Here is a 17326-nt window from a genome sequence, read left to right as displayed (position 1 = left end):
CACTACTGTAGTGTCTATGGATAAGAGAGTCTGTTAAATGACTCACTACTGTAGTCTCTCTGGATAAGAGAGTCTGCTAAATGACTCACTACTGTAGTGTCTCTGGATAAGAGAGTCTGTTAAATGACTCACTACTGTTAAGTGTCTCTGGATAAGAGAGTCTGTTAAATGACTCACTACTGTAGTGTCTCTGGATAAGAGAGTCTGTTAAATGACTCACTACTGTAGTGTCTCTGGATAAGAGAGTCTGCTAAATGACTCACTACTGTAGTGTCTCTGGATAAGAGAGTCTGCTAAATGACTCACTACTGTAGTGTCTCTGGATAAGAGAGTCTGTTAAATGACTCACTACTGTTAAGTGTCTCTGGATAAGAGAGTCTGTTAAATGACTCACTACTGTAGTCTCTCTGGATCAGAGAGTCTGTTAAATGACTCACTACTGTTAACTGTCTCTGGATAAGAGAGTCTGCTAAATTACTCACTACTGTAGTCTCTCTGGATAAGAGAGTCTGCTAAATGACTCACTACTGTAGTGTCTCTGGATAAGAGAGTCTGCTAAATGACTCACTACTGTAGTGTCTCTGGATCAGAGAGTCTGTTAAATGACTCACTACTGTAGTGTCTCTGGATAAGAGTCTGTTAAATGACTCACTACTGTAGTGTCTCTGGATAAGAGAGTCTGTTAAATGACTCACTACTGTAGTGTCTCTGGATAAGAGAGTCTGCTAAATGACTCACTACTGTAGTCTCTCTGGATAAGAGAGTCTGCTAAATGACTCACTACTGTTAAGTGTCTCTGGATAAGAGAGTCTGTTAAATGACTCACTACTGTAGTGTCTCTGGATAAGAGAGTCTGTTAAATGACTCACTACTGTAGTGTCTCTGGATAAGAGAGTCTGCTAAATGACTCACTACTGTTAAGTGTCTCTGGATAAGAGAGTCTGTTAAATGACTCACTACTGTAGTGTCTCTGGATAAGAGAGTCTGTTAAATGACTCACTACTGTAGTGTCTCTGGATAAGAGAGTCTGCTAAATGACTCACTACTGTAGTGTCTCTGGATAAGAGAGTCTGTTAAATGACTCACTAATGTTAAGTGTCTCTGGATAAGAGAGTCTGCTAAATGACTCACTACTGTAGTGTCTCTGGATCAGAGAGTCTGTTAAATGACTCACATGTAAAGGTAAACATCTGACATGTTGCTTATTGGTTGTGTCTTGTGTCTGTCTTTTTTCAGCTGGACCTGAGAAGACTGAGCAGGCCGAACCCTCGACCTCCCAGACAACACCTAAAGAAGAGGAGAAACCAGGCCCGTCAGAGACTCAGACGGTAGAGAGAAGGGAGAGAGGAGAGAGAGGAGAGAGGGGAGAGAGGGGAGATAGGAGAAACCAGACCCATCAGAGACTCAGACGGGAGAGAGGAGAGGAGAGAGGGGAGATAGGAGAAACCAGGCCCGTCAGAGACTCAGACTGGAGAGACAGGGGAGACGGGAGAGAGAGGAGAGAGGGGAGATAGGAGAAACCAGGCCCGTCAGAGACTCAGACGGTAGAGAGAGGAGAGAGAGGAGATAGAGGAGAGGGAGAGAAGAAACCAGATCCGTCAGAGACACAGAGAGGGGAGAGGAGACCGAGAGGAGACCGAGAGGAGAGAGGGGAGATAGGAGAAACCAGACCCGTCAGAGACTCAGACAGGAGAGAGGAGAGAGGGGAGAGAGAGGAGAGTGGAGGGAGGAGAGGGAGAGAAGAAACCAGATCCGTCAGAGACACAGAGAGGGGAGAGGAGACCGAGAGGAGAGAGAGAGTGGAGAGAGAGTGGAGAGAGGAGAGAGAGTGCAGAGAGATGGGAGAGAGTTCATTCATAACACTACTCTACCCCTACGACCCTTCTCTCTCACCCTCTCTCCCTCTCTCTTCACTAGGACCAGGGGCCAGCGGGCGCAGGGGGGTCCGACGGCTCAGACAGCGGTGAGGGGGACGAGAGTGAAGAAGAGAGCGAGGATGAGGAAGACGAGGATGATGAAGACGAAGAGGACGATGAGGAAAATAAAGATGAAGAAGAGGGTGAAGAGAACGAGGAACCTCTGTCGTTAGAATGGCCAGACACCAGACGTAAACAGGCCACATATCTTTTTCTCCTTCCGATAGTGTTCCCTCTGTGGCTCACTGTGCCCGACGTACGCAACCCGGTAAATATCACCTACATCTCTGTCTTTATCATCTCTGTCTTTATCATCTCTGTCTTTATCATCTCTGTCTTTATCATTCTGTCTTTACCATCTCTGTCTTTATCATCTCTGTTTTTATCATCTCTGTCTTTAACATCTCTGTCTTTATCATCTCTGTCTTTAACATCTTATCATCACTGTCTTTATCATCTCTGTCTTTATCATCTCTGTCTTTACCATCTCTGTCTTTACCATCTCTGTCTTTATCATCTGTCTTTACCATCTCTGTCTTTACCATCTCTGTCTTTACCATCTCTGTCTTTATCATCTCTGTCTTTACCATCTCTGTCTTTATCATCTCTGTCTTTATCATCTCTGTCTTTAACATCTTATCATCTCTGTCTTTATCATCTCTGTCTTTACCATCTCTGTCTTTACCATCTCTGTCTTTATCATCTCTGTCTTTATCATCTCTGTCTTTACCATCTCTGTCTTTATCATCTCTGTCTTTACCATCTCTGTCTTTATCATCTCTGTCTTTACCATCTCTGTCTTTATCATCTCTGTCTTTACATTCACGCCATTTTGTGTACTGTGTTTGTGTCCTGCAAAGTGGCCAAAATGTAGAACACAAAATATCTTTCTAATGTCATGCTGATATGAGCTTCCTGTGAGTTCTTCCTCAGGCTTCCAGAAAATACTTTGCCATGACGTTTATTGGTTCCATCACGTGGATCGCTGTGTTCTCCTATCTAATGGTCTGGTGGGCACATCAGGTATCACTCTGGTTGGGTTTTTAGATCACATGACTTCCATCTTGTTTAGAAACTATTAGTCCAGTGCTTATTTGACTCAGACCCGAGGTAACAGACAGACCCGAGGTAACAAACAAACCCGAGGTAACAGACAGACCCGAGGTAACAGACAAACCCGAGGTAACAGACAAACCCGAGGTAACAGACAAACCCGAGGTAACAGACAAACCCGAGGTAACAGACAGACCCGAGGTAACAGACAGACCCGAGGTAACAGACAAACCCGAGGTAACAGACAAACCCGAGGTAACAGACAAACCCGAGGTAACAGACAAACCCGAGGTAACAGACAAACCCGAGGTAACAGACAAGCCCGAGGTAACAGACAAACCCGAGGTAACAGACAAACCCGAGGTAACAGACAAACCTTTAGGTAACAGACAGACCCGAGGTAACAGACAAACCCGAGGTAACAGACAAACCTTTAGGTAACAGACAAACCCGAGGTAACAGACAAACCTTTAGGTAACAGACAAACCCGAGGTAACAAACAAGCCCGAGGTAACAGACAAACCCGAGGTAACAGACAGACCCGAGGTAACAGACAAGCCCGAGGTAACAGACAAACCCGAGGTAACAGACAAACCCGAGGTAACAGACAAACCTTTAGGTAACAGACAGACCCGAGGTAACAGACAAACCCGAGGTAACAGACAAACCTTTAGGTAACAGACAAACCCGAGGTAACAGACAAACCTTTAGGTAACAGACAAACCCGAGGTAACAGACAGACCCGAGGTAACAGACAAACCCGAGGTAACAGACAGACCCGAGGTAACAGACAGACCCGAGGTAACAGACCGAGGTAACAGACAGACCCGAGGTAACAGACAAACCCGAGGTAACAAACAGACCCGAGGTAACAGACAAGCCCGAGGTAACAGACAGACCCGAGGTAACAGACAGACCCGAGGTAACAGACAGACCCGAGGTAACAGACAGACCCGAGGTAACAGACCCGAGGTAACAGACAGACCCGAGGTAACAGACAAACCCGAGGTAACAGACAAACCCGAGGTAACAGACAGACCTGTAGCTTATGATTGTTTTTGTTTAGGCGATTTAGGAGGTGTAACTACGTAGGAGCTGTCAAATCAGTGAGCTGTTGCTCTTGTTGCCATGGTCACGAAACCACACCCATCCTTATATCACCCCCATATTAGAAGTTCAGAATGAGAAGGTGTAGGGCAGGCTATATAGAGATAATGACACCGAAATTGAAAATCATTAAACAAAATAGCAAGGATGTAGATCAGCCTAATGAAGGTGTAGATTACGGCAGGTAACCTAGTGGTTAGAGGGTGGACCAGTAACCAGCAGGTAGTCTAGTGGTTAGAGGGTGAACCAGTAACCAGCAGGTAGTCTAGTGGTTAGAGGGTTGGACTAGTAACCAGCAGGTAGTCTAGTGGTTAGAGGGTTGGACCAGTAACCAGCAGGTAGCCTAGTGGTTAGAGGGTTGGACCAGTAACCAGCAGGTAGCCTAGTGGTTAGAGGGTGAACCAGTAACCAGCAGGTATCCTAGTGGTTAGAGGGTGGACCAGTAACCAGCAGGTAGCCTAGTGGTTAGAGGGTGAACCAGTAACCAGCAGGTAGCCTAGTGGTTAGAGGGTTGGACCAGTAACCAGCAGGTAACCTAGTGGTTAGAGGGTGGACCAGTAACCAGCAGGTAGCCTAGTGGTTAGAGGGTGGACCAGTAACCAGCAGGTAGCCTAGTGGTTAGAGGGTGAACCAGTAACCAGCAGGTAACCTAGTGGTTAGAGGGTGGACCAGTAACCAGCAGGTAGCCTAGTGGTTAGAGGGTGGACCAGTAACCAGCAGGTAGTCTAGTGGTTAGAGGGTTGGACCAGTAACCAGCAGGTAGCCTAGTGGTTAGAGGGTTGGCCCAGTAACCAGCAGGTAGTCTAGTGGTTAGAGTGTTGGACCAGTAACCAGCAGGTAACCTAGTGGTTAGAAGGTGAACCAGTAACCAGCAGGTAGCCTAGTGGTTAGAGGGTGGACCAGTAACCAGCAGGTAACCTAGTGGTTAGAGGGTGAACCAGTAACCAGCAGGTAGCCTAGTGGTTAGAGGGTTGGACCAGTATCCAGCAGGTAGTCTAGTGGTTAGAGGGTTGGACCAGTAACCAGCAGGTAGCCTAGTGGTTAGAGGGTTGGACCAGTAACCAGCAGGTAGCCTAGTGGTTAGAGGGTTGGCCCAGTAACCAGCAGGTAGCCTAGTGGTTAGAGGGTTGGACCAGTAACCAGCAGGTAGCCTAGTGGTTAGAGGGTTGGACCAGTAACCAGCAGGTAGCCTAGTGGTTAGAGGGTGGACCAGTAACCAGCAGGTAGTCTAGTGGTTAGAGGGTTGGACCAGTATCCAGCAGGTAGCCTAGTGGTTAGAGGGTGGACCAGTAACCAGCAGGTAACCTAGTGGTTAGAGGGTGAACCAGTAACCAGCAGGTAGCCTAGTGGTTAGAGGGTGAACCAGTAACCAGCAGGTAGCCTAGTGGTTAGAGGGTTGGACCAGTATCCAGCAGGTAGTCTAGTGGTTAGAGTGTTGGACTAGTAACCAGCAGGTAGCCTAGTGGTTAGAGTGTTGGACTAGTAACCAGCAGGTAGTCTAGTGGTTAGAGGGTGAACCAGTAACCAGCAGGTAGCCTAGTGGTTAGAGGGTTGGACCAGTATCCAGCAGGTAGTCTAGTGGTTAGAGGGTTGGACCAGTAACCAGCAGGTAGCCTAGTGGTTAGAGGGTTGGCCCAGTAACCAGCAGGTAGCCTAGTGGTTAGAGGGTTGGACCAGTAACCAGCAGGTAGCCTAGTGGTTAGAGGGTTGGACCAGTAACCAGCAGGTAGCCTAGTGGTTAGAGGGTGGACCAGTAACCAGCAGGTAGTCTAGTGGTTAGAGGGTTGGACCAGTATCCAGCAGGTAGTCTAGTGGTTAGAGGGTTGGACCAGTAACCAGCAGGTAGCCTAGTGGTTAGAGGGTTGGACCAGTAACCAGCAGGTAGCCTAGTGGTTAGAGGGTTGGCCCAGTAACCAGCAGGTAGCCTAGTGGTTAGAGGGTTGGACCAGTAACCAGCAGGTAGCCTAGTGGTTAGAGGGTTGGACCAGTAACCAGCAGGTAGCCTAGTGGTTAGAGGGTGGACCAGTAACCAGCAGGTAGTCTAGTGGTTAGAGTGTTGGGCCAGTAACCAGCAGGTAGCCTAGTGGTTAGAGTGTTGGGCCAGTAACCAGCAGGTAGCCTAGTGGTTAGAGTGTTGGACTAGTAACCAGCAGGTAGCCTAGTGGTTAGAGTGTTGGGCCAGTAACCAGCAGGTAGCCTAGTGGTTAGAGTGTTGGACCAGTATCCAGCAGGTAGTCTAGTGGTTAGAGGGTTGGACCAGTAACCAGCAGGTAGTCTAGTGGTTAGAGGGTGGACTAGTAACTGAAAGGTTGCTAGATCGAATCCCCAAGCTGACAAGGTAAAAAAAAACTGTCGTTAAACCACTGTTCCCCGGTAGGCCGTCATTGTAAATAGGAATGTATACTTAACTGATTGCCTAGTTAAATAAAGGTTCAAAGTTAATAAAATAAAAATAACATCACACATTTTAGTGTTTGAGTTTAACACAGCTGCTAACGATGGGTCTAACGAACGAAAGGTCTAACGAACGATGGGTCTAACGATAGGGTCTAACGATAGGGTCTAACGAACAATGGGTCTAACGATAGGGTCTAACGATGGGTCTAACGATAGGGTCTAACGAACAATGGGTCTAACGATAGGGTCTAACGATAGGGTCTAACGATGGGGTCTAACGATAGGGTCTAACGATGGGGTCTAACGATGGGGTCTAACGATGGGGTCTAACGATGGGTCTAACGAACGAAAGGTCTAACGAACGATGGGTCTAACGATAGGGTCTAACGATGGGTCTAACGATAGGGTCTAACGAACAATGGGTCTAACGATAGGGTCTAACGATAGGGTCTAACGATAGGGTCTAACGATGGGGTCTAACGATGGGGTCTAACGATAGGGTCTAACGATGGGGTCTAACGATAGGGTCTAACGATGGGGTCTAACGATAGGGTCTAACGATAGGGTCTAACGATGTGTCTAACGATGTGTCTAACGATAGGGTCTAACGATAGGGTCTAATGATAGGGTCTAACGATGGGGCTAACGATAGGGTCTAACGATAGGGTCTAACGATAGGGTCTAACGATAGGGTCTAACGATGGGTCTAACGATAGGGTCTAACGATGTGTCTAACGATAGGGTCTAACGAACAATGGGTCTAACGATGGGTCTAACGATAGGTCTAACGATAGGGTCTAACGATGTGTCTAACGATAGGGTCTAACGAACGATGGGTCTAACGATGGGTCTAACGATGGGTCTAACGGTCAGTCTACCGATAGGGTCTAACGATAGGGCTAACGATAGGGTCTAACGATAGGGTCTAACGATAGGGTCTAACGATAGGGTCTAACGATAAGGCTAATGATAGAGTCTAACGATAAGGTCTAACGATAGGGTCTAACGATAGGGCTAACGATAGGGTCTAACGATAGGGCTAACGATAGGGCTAACGATGGGTCTAACGATCGGTCTAACGATGGGGCTAACGATGGGGGCTAACGATGGGGGCTAACGATAGGGCCAACAATAGGGTCTAACAATAGGGTCTAACGATAGGGTCTAACGATAGGGTCTAACGATAGGGCTAATGATGGGTCTAACGATAGGGACAATGAAAGGTCTAATGATAGGGATAATGATAGGTCTAATGATAGGGATACCGATAAGGATAACGATAGGGATAATGATATAACAATAGAGCTAACGATAGGGTCTAACAATAGGTCTAAGGATAAGGATAATGATAGGTCTAATGATAAGGATAATGATAGGTCTAAAGATAGGGATACCGATGGGGATAATGATAGGGATACTGATAGAGATAATGATAGGGATAACGTCGGGAGCCTCTTGGGGTTTTGACAACTCCAACGCAGTAACACTTCTGACCCCACCCACTATAAACAAAAGCAATGATGAGCTACGGTTATTGTGGGTTATCGTGTGTAATCGTGGGTTATTGTCGGTCATCGTGTGTAATTGTGGGTTATCGTGTGTGATCGTGGGTAATTGTGGGTTATCGTGTGTTATTGTCGGTCATTGTGTGTTATTGTGGGTTATCGTGTGTAATTGTGGGTTATCGTGTGTGATCGTGGGTAATTGTGGGTTATTGTGTGTAATTGTGGGTTATCGTGTGTGATCGTGGGTAATTGTGGGTTACCGTGTGTTATCGTGGGTTATTGTAGGTTATCGTGGGTAATTGTGGGTTATTGTGGGTTATCGTGTGTTATCGTGGGTTATCGTGTGTTATCGTGGGTTATTGTGGGTTATTGTGGGTTATCGTGGGTAATTGTGGGTTAACGCTGATCTGGTTGAATCCTGGCCTCCGTCTACACAGGATGAATAACGGATGTGCTACGTATTTGTCAAAATTGCATTTTGATATATGTATCGACTGATTACTAGTGCCCTAGGTGGGGACACTGATTGGGTGACTGACTGTTGTCTCCCTAGGTGTGGACACTGATTGGTTGACTGACTGTTGTCTCCCTAGGTGGGGACACTGATTGGTTGACTGACTGTTGTCTCCCTAGGTGGGGACACTGATTGGTTGACTGACTGTTGTCTCCCTAGGTGGGGACACTGATTGGTTGACTGACTGTTGTCTCCCTAGGTGGGGACACTGATTGGTTGACTGACTGTTGTCTCCCTAGGTGGGGACACTGATTGGTTGACTGACTGTTGTCTCCCTAGGTGGGTGAGACTGATTGGTTGACTGACTGTTGTCTCCCTAGGTGGGTGAGACTGATTGGTTGAGTGACTGACTGTTGTCTCCCTAGGTGGGTGAGACTGATTGGTTGACTGACTGACTGTTGGCTCCCTAGGTGGGTGAGACTGATTGGTTGACTGACTGACTGTTGTCTCCCTAGGTGGATGAGACTGATTGGTTGACTGACTGACTGTTGGCTCCCTAGGTGGGTGAGACTGATTGGTTGACTGACTGACTGTTGTCTCCCTAGGTAGGTGAGACTGATTGGTTGACTGACTGACTGTTGTCTCCCTAGGTGGGTGAAACTGACTGATTGGTTGACTGACTGTTGTCTCCCTAGGTGGATGAGACTGATTGGTTGACTGGCTGACTGTTGTCTCCCTAGGTGGGTGAGACCATAGGCATCTCAGAGGAGATCATGGGCCTGACCATCCTGGCAGCGGGCACCTCCATCCCTGACCTCATCACTAGTGTCATCGTGGCCCGGAAAGGACTGGGAGACATGGCTGTGTCCAGCTCAGTGGGATCCAACATCTTCGATATCACTATGGGGTTAGTATAGACCACTGTAACTACAGAGATATCACTATGGGGTTAGTATAGACCACTGCAACTACAGAGATATCACTATGGGGTTAGTATAGACCACTATAACTACAGAGATATCACTATGGGGTTAGTATAGACCACTATAACTACAGAGATATCACTATAGGGTAAGTATAGACCACTATAACTACAGAGATATCACTATGAGGTTAGTATAGACCACTGTAACTACAGAGATATCACTATGGGGTTAGCTAAAGCCCCATAGTGATATCTCTCCCCCTCTATGCCTCCACTCTCTCCGTCTCTTCCTCTCTACATCCCTCTGCCTCTACCCTTCCTCTCTCCCTCTCTACATCCCTCTGCCTCTACCCTTCCTCTCTCTCTGTCTCTCCCTCTCTACATCCCTCTGCCTCCACCCTTCCTCTCTCCCTCTCTACATCCCTCTGCCTCTACCCTTCCTCTCTCTCTGTCTCTCCCTCTCTACATCCCTCTGCCTCTACCCTTCCTCTCTCCCTCTCTACATCCCTCTGCCTCCACCCTTCCCCTCTCTCTGTCTCTCCCTCTCTACATCCCTCTGCCTCTACCCTTCCTCTCTCTGTCTCTCCCTCTCTACATCCCTCTGCCTCCACCCTTCCTCTCTCTGTCTCTCCCTCTGCCTCCACTCTTCCTCTCCCTGTCTCTCCCTCTGCCTCCACCCTTCCTCTCTCTGTCTCTCCCTCTGCCTCCACCCTTCCTCTCTGTCTCTCCCTCTCTACATCCCTCTGCCTCCACCCCTCCTCTCTCTGTCTGTCTGTCTGTCTGTCCCCCCCCCCCCTAACATTACTGCAGCCTGCCTGTCCCATGGTTGATCTTCTCGGCGATGCAAGGCGGCGTACCGGTGGCGGTGAACTCCAACGGTCTGTTCTGTGCCATCGTGCTCCTCTTCGTCATGCTCCTCTTCGTCATCGTCAGCATCGCGGCGTGTCGGTGGAAGATGAGCCGCGTTCTGGGCCTCACCATGTTCATGCTTTACTTCGTGTTTCTGGTGCTCAGCGTGATGCTGGAAGACCGTATTATTATCTGCCCCGTCTCCATCTGAGGTCAGAGGTCAGACACACCCACTTGGAACCCAGTCCACCCACTGGGGAGCCAGGCCCACCCACTTGGAACCCAGTCCACCCACTGGGGAGCCAGGCCCACCCACTTGGAACCCAGTCCACCCACTGGGGAGCCAGGCCCACCCACTTAGAACCCAGTCCACCCACTGGGGAGCCAGGCCCACCCACTGGGGAGCCAGGCCCACCCACTGGGGAGCCAGGCCCATCCACTGGGGAGCCAGGCCCACCCACTTGGAACCCAGTCCACCCAACCATTATGTTAGCTTCAGGAACGTCTTCTTTAAAAAAAATGTTTTTAAACTAAGATGAAACTGAATATGTTGTACTGTACAGAGCATTATGGGTACTGTAGTACATCATACTACAATGAGGAGGGAGGGGAGAAAAAAAAGAGGCGTGTCAGGAAGTCATTTAAATAATAACCGCCAAAACTGTATCGTTGTCGGTCACTAACATTCACGGTACAGGGGGGTTAGAGGTTCCCTAGTGTTACTGTTCACAGAGGGGATGGTGTTGTCTATGTTGAGCCAGGTGTTGTTGAATCAGTGGACACCTTCATGGTTGGACTATGGCTGGTCTCCTTCACCAGAACTGACGTGCAGCAGTAGAGGTTCTCTGTCCACAACAATCCTGAAGAGAGACTCAGTAATCGTAGACGTTATCCAGCCACACAAACACACATCCATTTTAGTGTTCATCCGTGTATAAATGTCAATACAGTCATTTCTTTTAGAGTTAAAAAAACAAAAACCCCGGTTTATCAGGTGCAGAGAGGTACAGCAGCTTTTGAGTTCTTCGTGTGAATGATTCAGTGTCTAGAATACCCAGGAATGGTGTAGATCAGTTACACGACCCCCATATGGTACCATTATGTCATTGACTGTCAGCATTGTAGTGTGTCATGTGTTACGTATGTATGTATGCAATACACTTGTGTGGGTCAGATGGATGCAAAGAGAATGTATTGATGTATAGTAACCTATCCATATGTTGTACTTACAATCCATGCTGCAATTAAATCCTTTTAAAAAAAATAATATTCAATGCAAGGTGTAGTGTTGATTGGTTAATTCATTATGTTGTGTGAAAACAAATGTTCGGAGGTCATTTGAAATTGAAAGCCAGGATTCAATCAAAAGGTGTATTTATCAGAAAAATATATACAACAAAGTGTGTTGTTGACAGTGTGTCTCTCAAACGTCATTTTCGCCGGCGTTCACAAAGATGGCGTTCGCCGTCAAGGCTGTGGACGTCGTTTTAAGCATAAATCCCAGTGTAGAAACACACACGATTGGCCACGGTATACGTGATTTAATCCCAGCGTAGAAACACACACGATTGGCCACGGTATAAGTGATTTAATCCCAGTGTAGAAACACACACACGATTGGCCACGGTATAAGTGATTAAATCCCTGTGTAGAAACACACACGATTGGCCACGGTATACGTGATTTAATCTCAGTGTACAAACACACACGATTGGCCACGAATATAAGTGATTTAATCCCATTGTAGAAACACACACGATTGGCCACGGTATAAGTGATTTAATCCCAGTGTAGAAACACACACGATTGGCCACGGTATACGTGATTTAATCCCAGTGTAAAAACACACACGATTGGCCACGGTATACGTGATTTAATCCCAGTGTAGAAACACACACGATTGGCCACGGTATACGTGATTTAATCCCAGTGTAGAAACACACACGATTGGCCACGGTATACGTGATTTAATCCCAGTGTAGAAACACACACGATTGGCCACGGTATACGTGATTTAATCCCAGTGTAAAAACACACACGATTGGCCACGGTATACGTGATTTAATCCCAGTGTAGAAACACACACGATTGGCCACGGTATACGTGATTTAATCCCAGTGTAGAAACACACACGATTGGCCACGGTATAAGTGATTTAATCCCAGTGTAGAAACACACACGATTGGCCACGGTATACGTGATTTAATCCCAGTGTAAAAGACACACACGATTGGCCACGGTATACGTGATTTAATCCCAGTGTAGAAACACACACGATTGGCCACGGTATAAGTGATTTAATCCCAGTGTAGAAACACACACGATTGGCCACGGTATACGTGATTTAATCCCAGTGTAAAAACACACACGATTGGCCACGGTATACGTGATTTAATCCCAGTGTAGAAACACACACGATTGGCCACGGTATACGTGATTTAATCCCAGTGTAGAAACACACACGATTGGCCACGGTATACGTGATTTAATCCCAGTGTAGAAACACACACGATTGGCCACGGTATAAGTGATTTAATCCCAGTGTAGAAACACACACGATTGGCCACGGTATACGTGATTTAATCCCAGTGTAAAAACACACACGATTGGCCACGGTATACGTGATTTAATCCCAGTGTAGAAACACACACGATTGGCCACGGTATACGTGATTAAATCCCAGTGTAGAAACACACACGATTGGCCACGGTATACGTGATTAAATCCCAGTGTAGAAACACACACGATTGGCCATGGTATACGTGATTAAATCCCCATGTAGAAACACACACGATTGGCCACGGTAGACGTGATTTAATCCCAGTGTAGAAACACACACGATTGGCCACGGTATAAGTGATTTAATCGCAGTGTAGAAACCCACACGATTGGCCACGGTATACGTGATTTAATCCCAGTGTAGAAACACACACGATTGGCCACGGTATAAGTGATTAAATCCCTGTGTAGAAACACACACGATTGGCCACGGTATACGTGATTTAATCTCAGTGTACAAACACACACGATTGGCCACGGTATACGTGATTTAATCCCAGTGTAGAAACACACACGATTGGCCACGGTATACGTGATTTAATCCCTGTGTAGAAACACACACGATTGGCCACGGTATACGTGATTAAATCCCAGTGTAGAAACACACACGATTGGCCACGGTATACGTGATTAAATCCCAGTGTAGAAACACACACGATTGGCCATGGTATACGTGATTAAATCCCCATGTAGAAACACACACGATTGGCCACGGTAGACGTGATTTAATCCCAGTGTAGAAACACACACGATTGGCCACGGTATAAGTGATTTAATCGCAGTGTAGAAACCCACACGATTGGCCACGGTATACGTGATTTAATCCCAGTGTAGAAACACACACGATTGGCCACGGTATAAGTGATTAAATCCCTGTGTAGAAACACACACGATTGGCCACGGTATACGTGATTTAATCTCAGTGTACAAACACACACGATTGGCCACGGTATACGTGATTTAATCCCAGTGTAGAAACACACACGATTGGCCACGGTATACGTGATTTAATCCCTGTGTAGAAACACACACGATTGGCCACGGTATACGTGATTTAATCCCAGCGTAGAAACACACACGATTGGACACGGTATACGTGATTTAATCCCAGTGTAGAAACACACACGATTGGCCACGGTATACGTGATTTAATCCCAGTGTAGAAACACACACGATTGGCCACGGTATACGTGATTAAATCCCTGTGTAGAAACACACACGATTGGCCACGGTATACGTGATTTAATCCCAGTGTAGAAACACACACGATTGGCCACGGTATAAGTGATTTAATCCCAGTGTAGAAACACACACGATTGGCCACGGTTTCCGTGATTTAATCCCAGTGTAGAAACACACACGATTGGCCACGGTATAAGTGATTTAATCCCAGTGTAGAAACACACACGATTGGCCACGTTATACGTGATTTAATCCCAGTGTAGAAACACACACGATTGGCCACGGTATACGTGATTTAATCCCAGTGTAGAAACACACAACGATTGGCCACGGTATACGTGATTTAATCCCAGTGTAGAAACACACACGATTGGCCACGGTAGATGTGATTTAATCCCAGTGTAGAAACACACACGATTGGCCACGGTATACGTGATTTAATCAGTGTAGAAACACACACGATTGGCCACGGTATACGTGATTTAATCCCAGTGTAGAAACACACAACGATTGGCCACGGTATACGTGATTTAATCCCAGTGTAGAAACACACACGATTGGCCACGGTATACGTGATTTAATCCCAGCGTAGAAACACACACGATTGGCCACGGTATAAGTGATTTAATCCCAGTGTAGAAACACACACGATTGGCCACGGTATACGTTATTTAATCCCAGCGTAGAAACACACACGATTGGCCACGGTATAAGTGATTTAATCCCAGTGTAGAAACACACACGATTGGCCACGGTATAAGTGATTAAATCCCCATGTAGAAACACACACGATTGGCCACGGTATACGTGATTTTATTTCCAGTCTGAGACAACTCTAAAAAGATCCAGTCCAACAGTACATGATTAATCTCATCATCAGATCCACAGACCCGTCGCACAGAGCTGTAAAACAACACAAGGAACATTTTTTACAAAATGTCTTCTCTATACAAAGAGCAGATCAAATATTATACATTGACCCTAAATACAATGAAACATTTTTTTGTTTGTACATTTTCCTTCTAGAACGACTAAAAACCTTCTAGAGCTCTATTCAGTCTGTACAGCTGAAGCAGATTCTGTGATGGGAATGTAAAGATCACTTCCCATGGAGCGGCCATAGGCACCGTTTACCGTCAATGCAGTCTCTGCTCAATCAGGAACACTTCCGCCTCGCGGATTGAATTAGAGCCCTTCATCTGCAGAGATTGACAACTAAACGATTTAAAAGCTGTTCACACTGCTGATATCATGAGTGATATTTTTTTTGGGGGGGGGGACAGTCCAGGTCTCTCTTAACCACTTTGGTTGGTAACAATCTTTAGCTTTTCAAAATAGCAACGTCCGTTTCATGTTTGCATAGTAGCGCTATTCTGCGACCGGTGCTCTCAGCTGTCAAATCATTGAAGTGGCCAGCTCTCATTGGACCCTTCTTTGACAAAAAGGTCCTCTTCTAGCCAATGACATCAGTCTGTTGTTACATTGTAATTGGAGGTCACCGGCGTGCCTCACGTTAGGTAAGACGACTGTTGACGTTTCCGTCTATATTGCAGTCGGCCAGGAGAGGCGTTTAATGTATCTGTTAAAAGAGGGGGAGGGGGGGACATTATCACGTCATAAAGGTACTTTTCATGCTGAGTTGGAAGTATTTTCCCTGGCGAGAGAGATGTTGCTGCGGACTTTAAACCTGGGAGGATTTTCAAGTGTTTACCTGGTCAAGTGGACTCAACGGTCGTTGTCCACTCAAGACAACTGAAAGCATTATAATCTATGTTCAGGTGCACACCCCCCCTCGCACATAAAATCACCAGACATGATGTAAAATTAACTGAAGACAATACATCGCCAAAGGCTGATACTTGGTATCATCAGTATAACAGGCCTGGTATAAACAGCTGTGTCATCACAGCCACTGTACCGAGGTCCTGATACCTGGTTTCATCAGTATAACAGGCCTGGTATAAACAGCTGTGTCATCATAGCCACTGTACCGAGGTCCTGATACTTGGTATCATCAGTATAACAGGCCAGGGGATAAACACCTGTGTCATCATAGCCACTGTACCGAGGTCCTGATACTTGGTATCATCAGTATAACAGGCCAGGGGATAAACACCTGTGTCATCATAGCCACTGTACCGAGGTCCTGATACTTGGTATCATCAGTATAACAGGCCAGGGGATAAACAGCTGTGTCATCATAGCCACTGTACAGAGGTCCTGATACTTCAACCACTTATTTTCACCCCCCCCCCAAAAAAAGGGTTTGACTGCATGTGATGTGCCAACTGAACATTCATTTGTGCTGCTGAACAACGAACCCAAACGTAGGGTGTTACTCCTATAGTACCTTGTATGGAAGAAACACAACTTGTGTCGGGCCTGACGTCCTTAACGTGGGTTAGAAACCAGAACAGAACTGGCTTCCGGTTTGGGAAATTGTGACTGGAGGGGCTCCATTCCATTTCAAATGGGTCAATTTCGAAAGTAAACCAAATTCCAAATTGAAAAGCATTGAAGAGAATTGACTGGAATTGAAATGGAATGAACCCCAAATCACCTACACATCAATGGTATGAATCATTCTTACTGAACCCCCAACTCTAGACTTATATCTCCTAACAGAACTAGACTGACCTAAAATATAAAACGCAACATGCAACACTTTCAAAGACTTTACTGAGTTACAGTGTATTGAAGGGAATCAGTCAATTAAAAATAAAGTCATGGTGGGGCCTGGGAGGGCATAGGCCCACCCACTTGGAACCCAGTCCACCCACTGGGGAGCCAGGCCCACCCACTTGGAAGCCAAGTCCACCCACTGGGGAGCCAGGCCCACCCACTTGGAAGCCAAGTCCACCCACTGGGGAGCCAGGTTCAGCCAATCAGAATTATTTTTTCCCCACAAAAGTTAAAAAAAATTACAGACAGAAATACTCCTCAGCACCCCTCTCCTCTTCCTTCAGACGATCCCGCAGGTGAAGAAGCCGGATGTGGAGGTTCTGGGCTGGCGTGGTTACATGTGGTCTGCGGGTGTGAGGCCAGTTTGATGTACTGAAGAATCTAAATTCTCTGAAATAACGTTGGAGGCGGCTTACGGTAGAGAAATGAACATTCAATTCTCTGGAAACAGCTCTGTTGGACATTCCTGCAGTCAGCATGCAAATTGCACGCTCCCTCAAAACTTGAGACATCTGTGGCATTCTGTTGTGTGACAAAACTGCGCATTTTAGAGTGGCCGTTAATTGTCCCCAGCACAAGGTGCACTTGTGTAATGAACATGCTGTTTAATCAGCTTCTTGATTTGGATTATCTTGGCAAAGGATAAATTTTTTTGGATGCAAACAAATTTATGCGCAAAATATTATTTGAGAGAAAT

The 17326-nt window shown here is 46.5% G+C and overlaps 1 protein-coding gene across 1 annotated transcript in view; it reads left to right on the top strand.

Moving 5' to 3' along the window:
- LOC139411772 (sodium/potassium/calcium exchanger 1-like) overlaps positions 1-10944 on the top strand; it is a 36784-nt gene extending 25840 nt beyond the window's left edge. The window contains exons 6-10 of the mRNA XM_071158505.1: positions 1237-1328; positions 1918-2184; positions 2850-2939; positions 9173-9339; positions 10168-10944. Of these exons, the coding sequence (XP_071014606.1) occupies positions 1237-1328; positions 1918-2184; positions 2850-2939; positions 9173-9339; positions 10168-10417 (866 nt within the window). The 3' untranslated portion in view covers positions 10418-10944. The remainder of the gene's footprint in view (positions 1-1236; positions 1329-1917; positions 2185-2849; positions 2940-9172; positions 9340-10167) is intronic.
- The last annotated feature ends 6382 nt before the right edge of the window (positions 10945-17326 follow it).

Source organism: Oncorhynchus clarkii, chromosome 6 (assembly GCF_045791955.1).
Source record: "Oncorhynchus clarkii lewisi isolate Uvic-CL-2024 chromosome 6, UVic_Ocla_1.0, whole genome shotgun sequence".
Classification (NCBI taxonomy): Eukaryota; Metazoa; Chordata; class Actinopteri; order Salmoniformes; family Salmonidae; genus Oncorhynchus; species Oncorhynchus clarkii.
The sequence above is the reverse complement of the archived record's forward strand: the minus strand, read 5'-3'. Positions and strand labels throughout refer to the sequence as shown.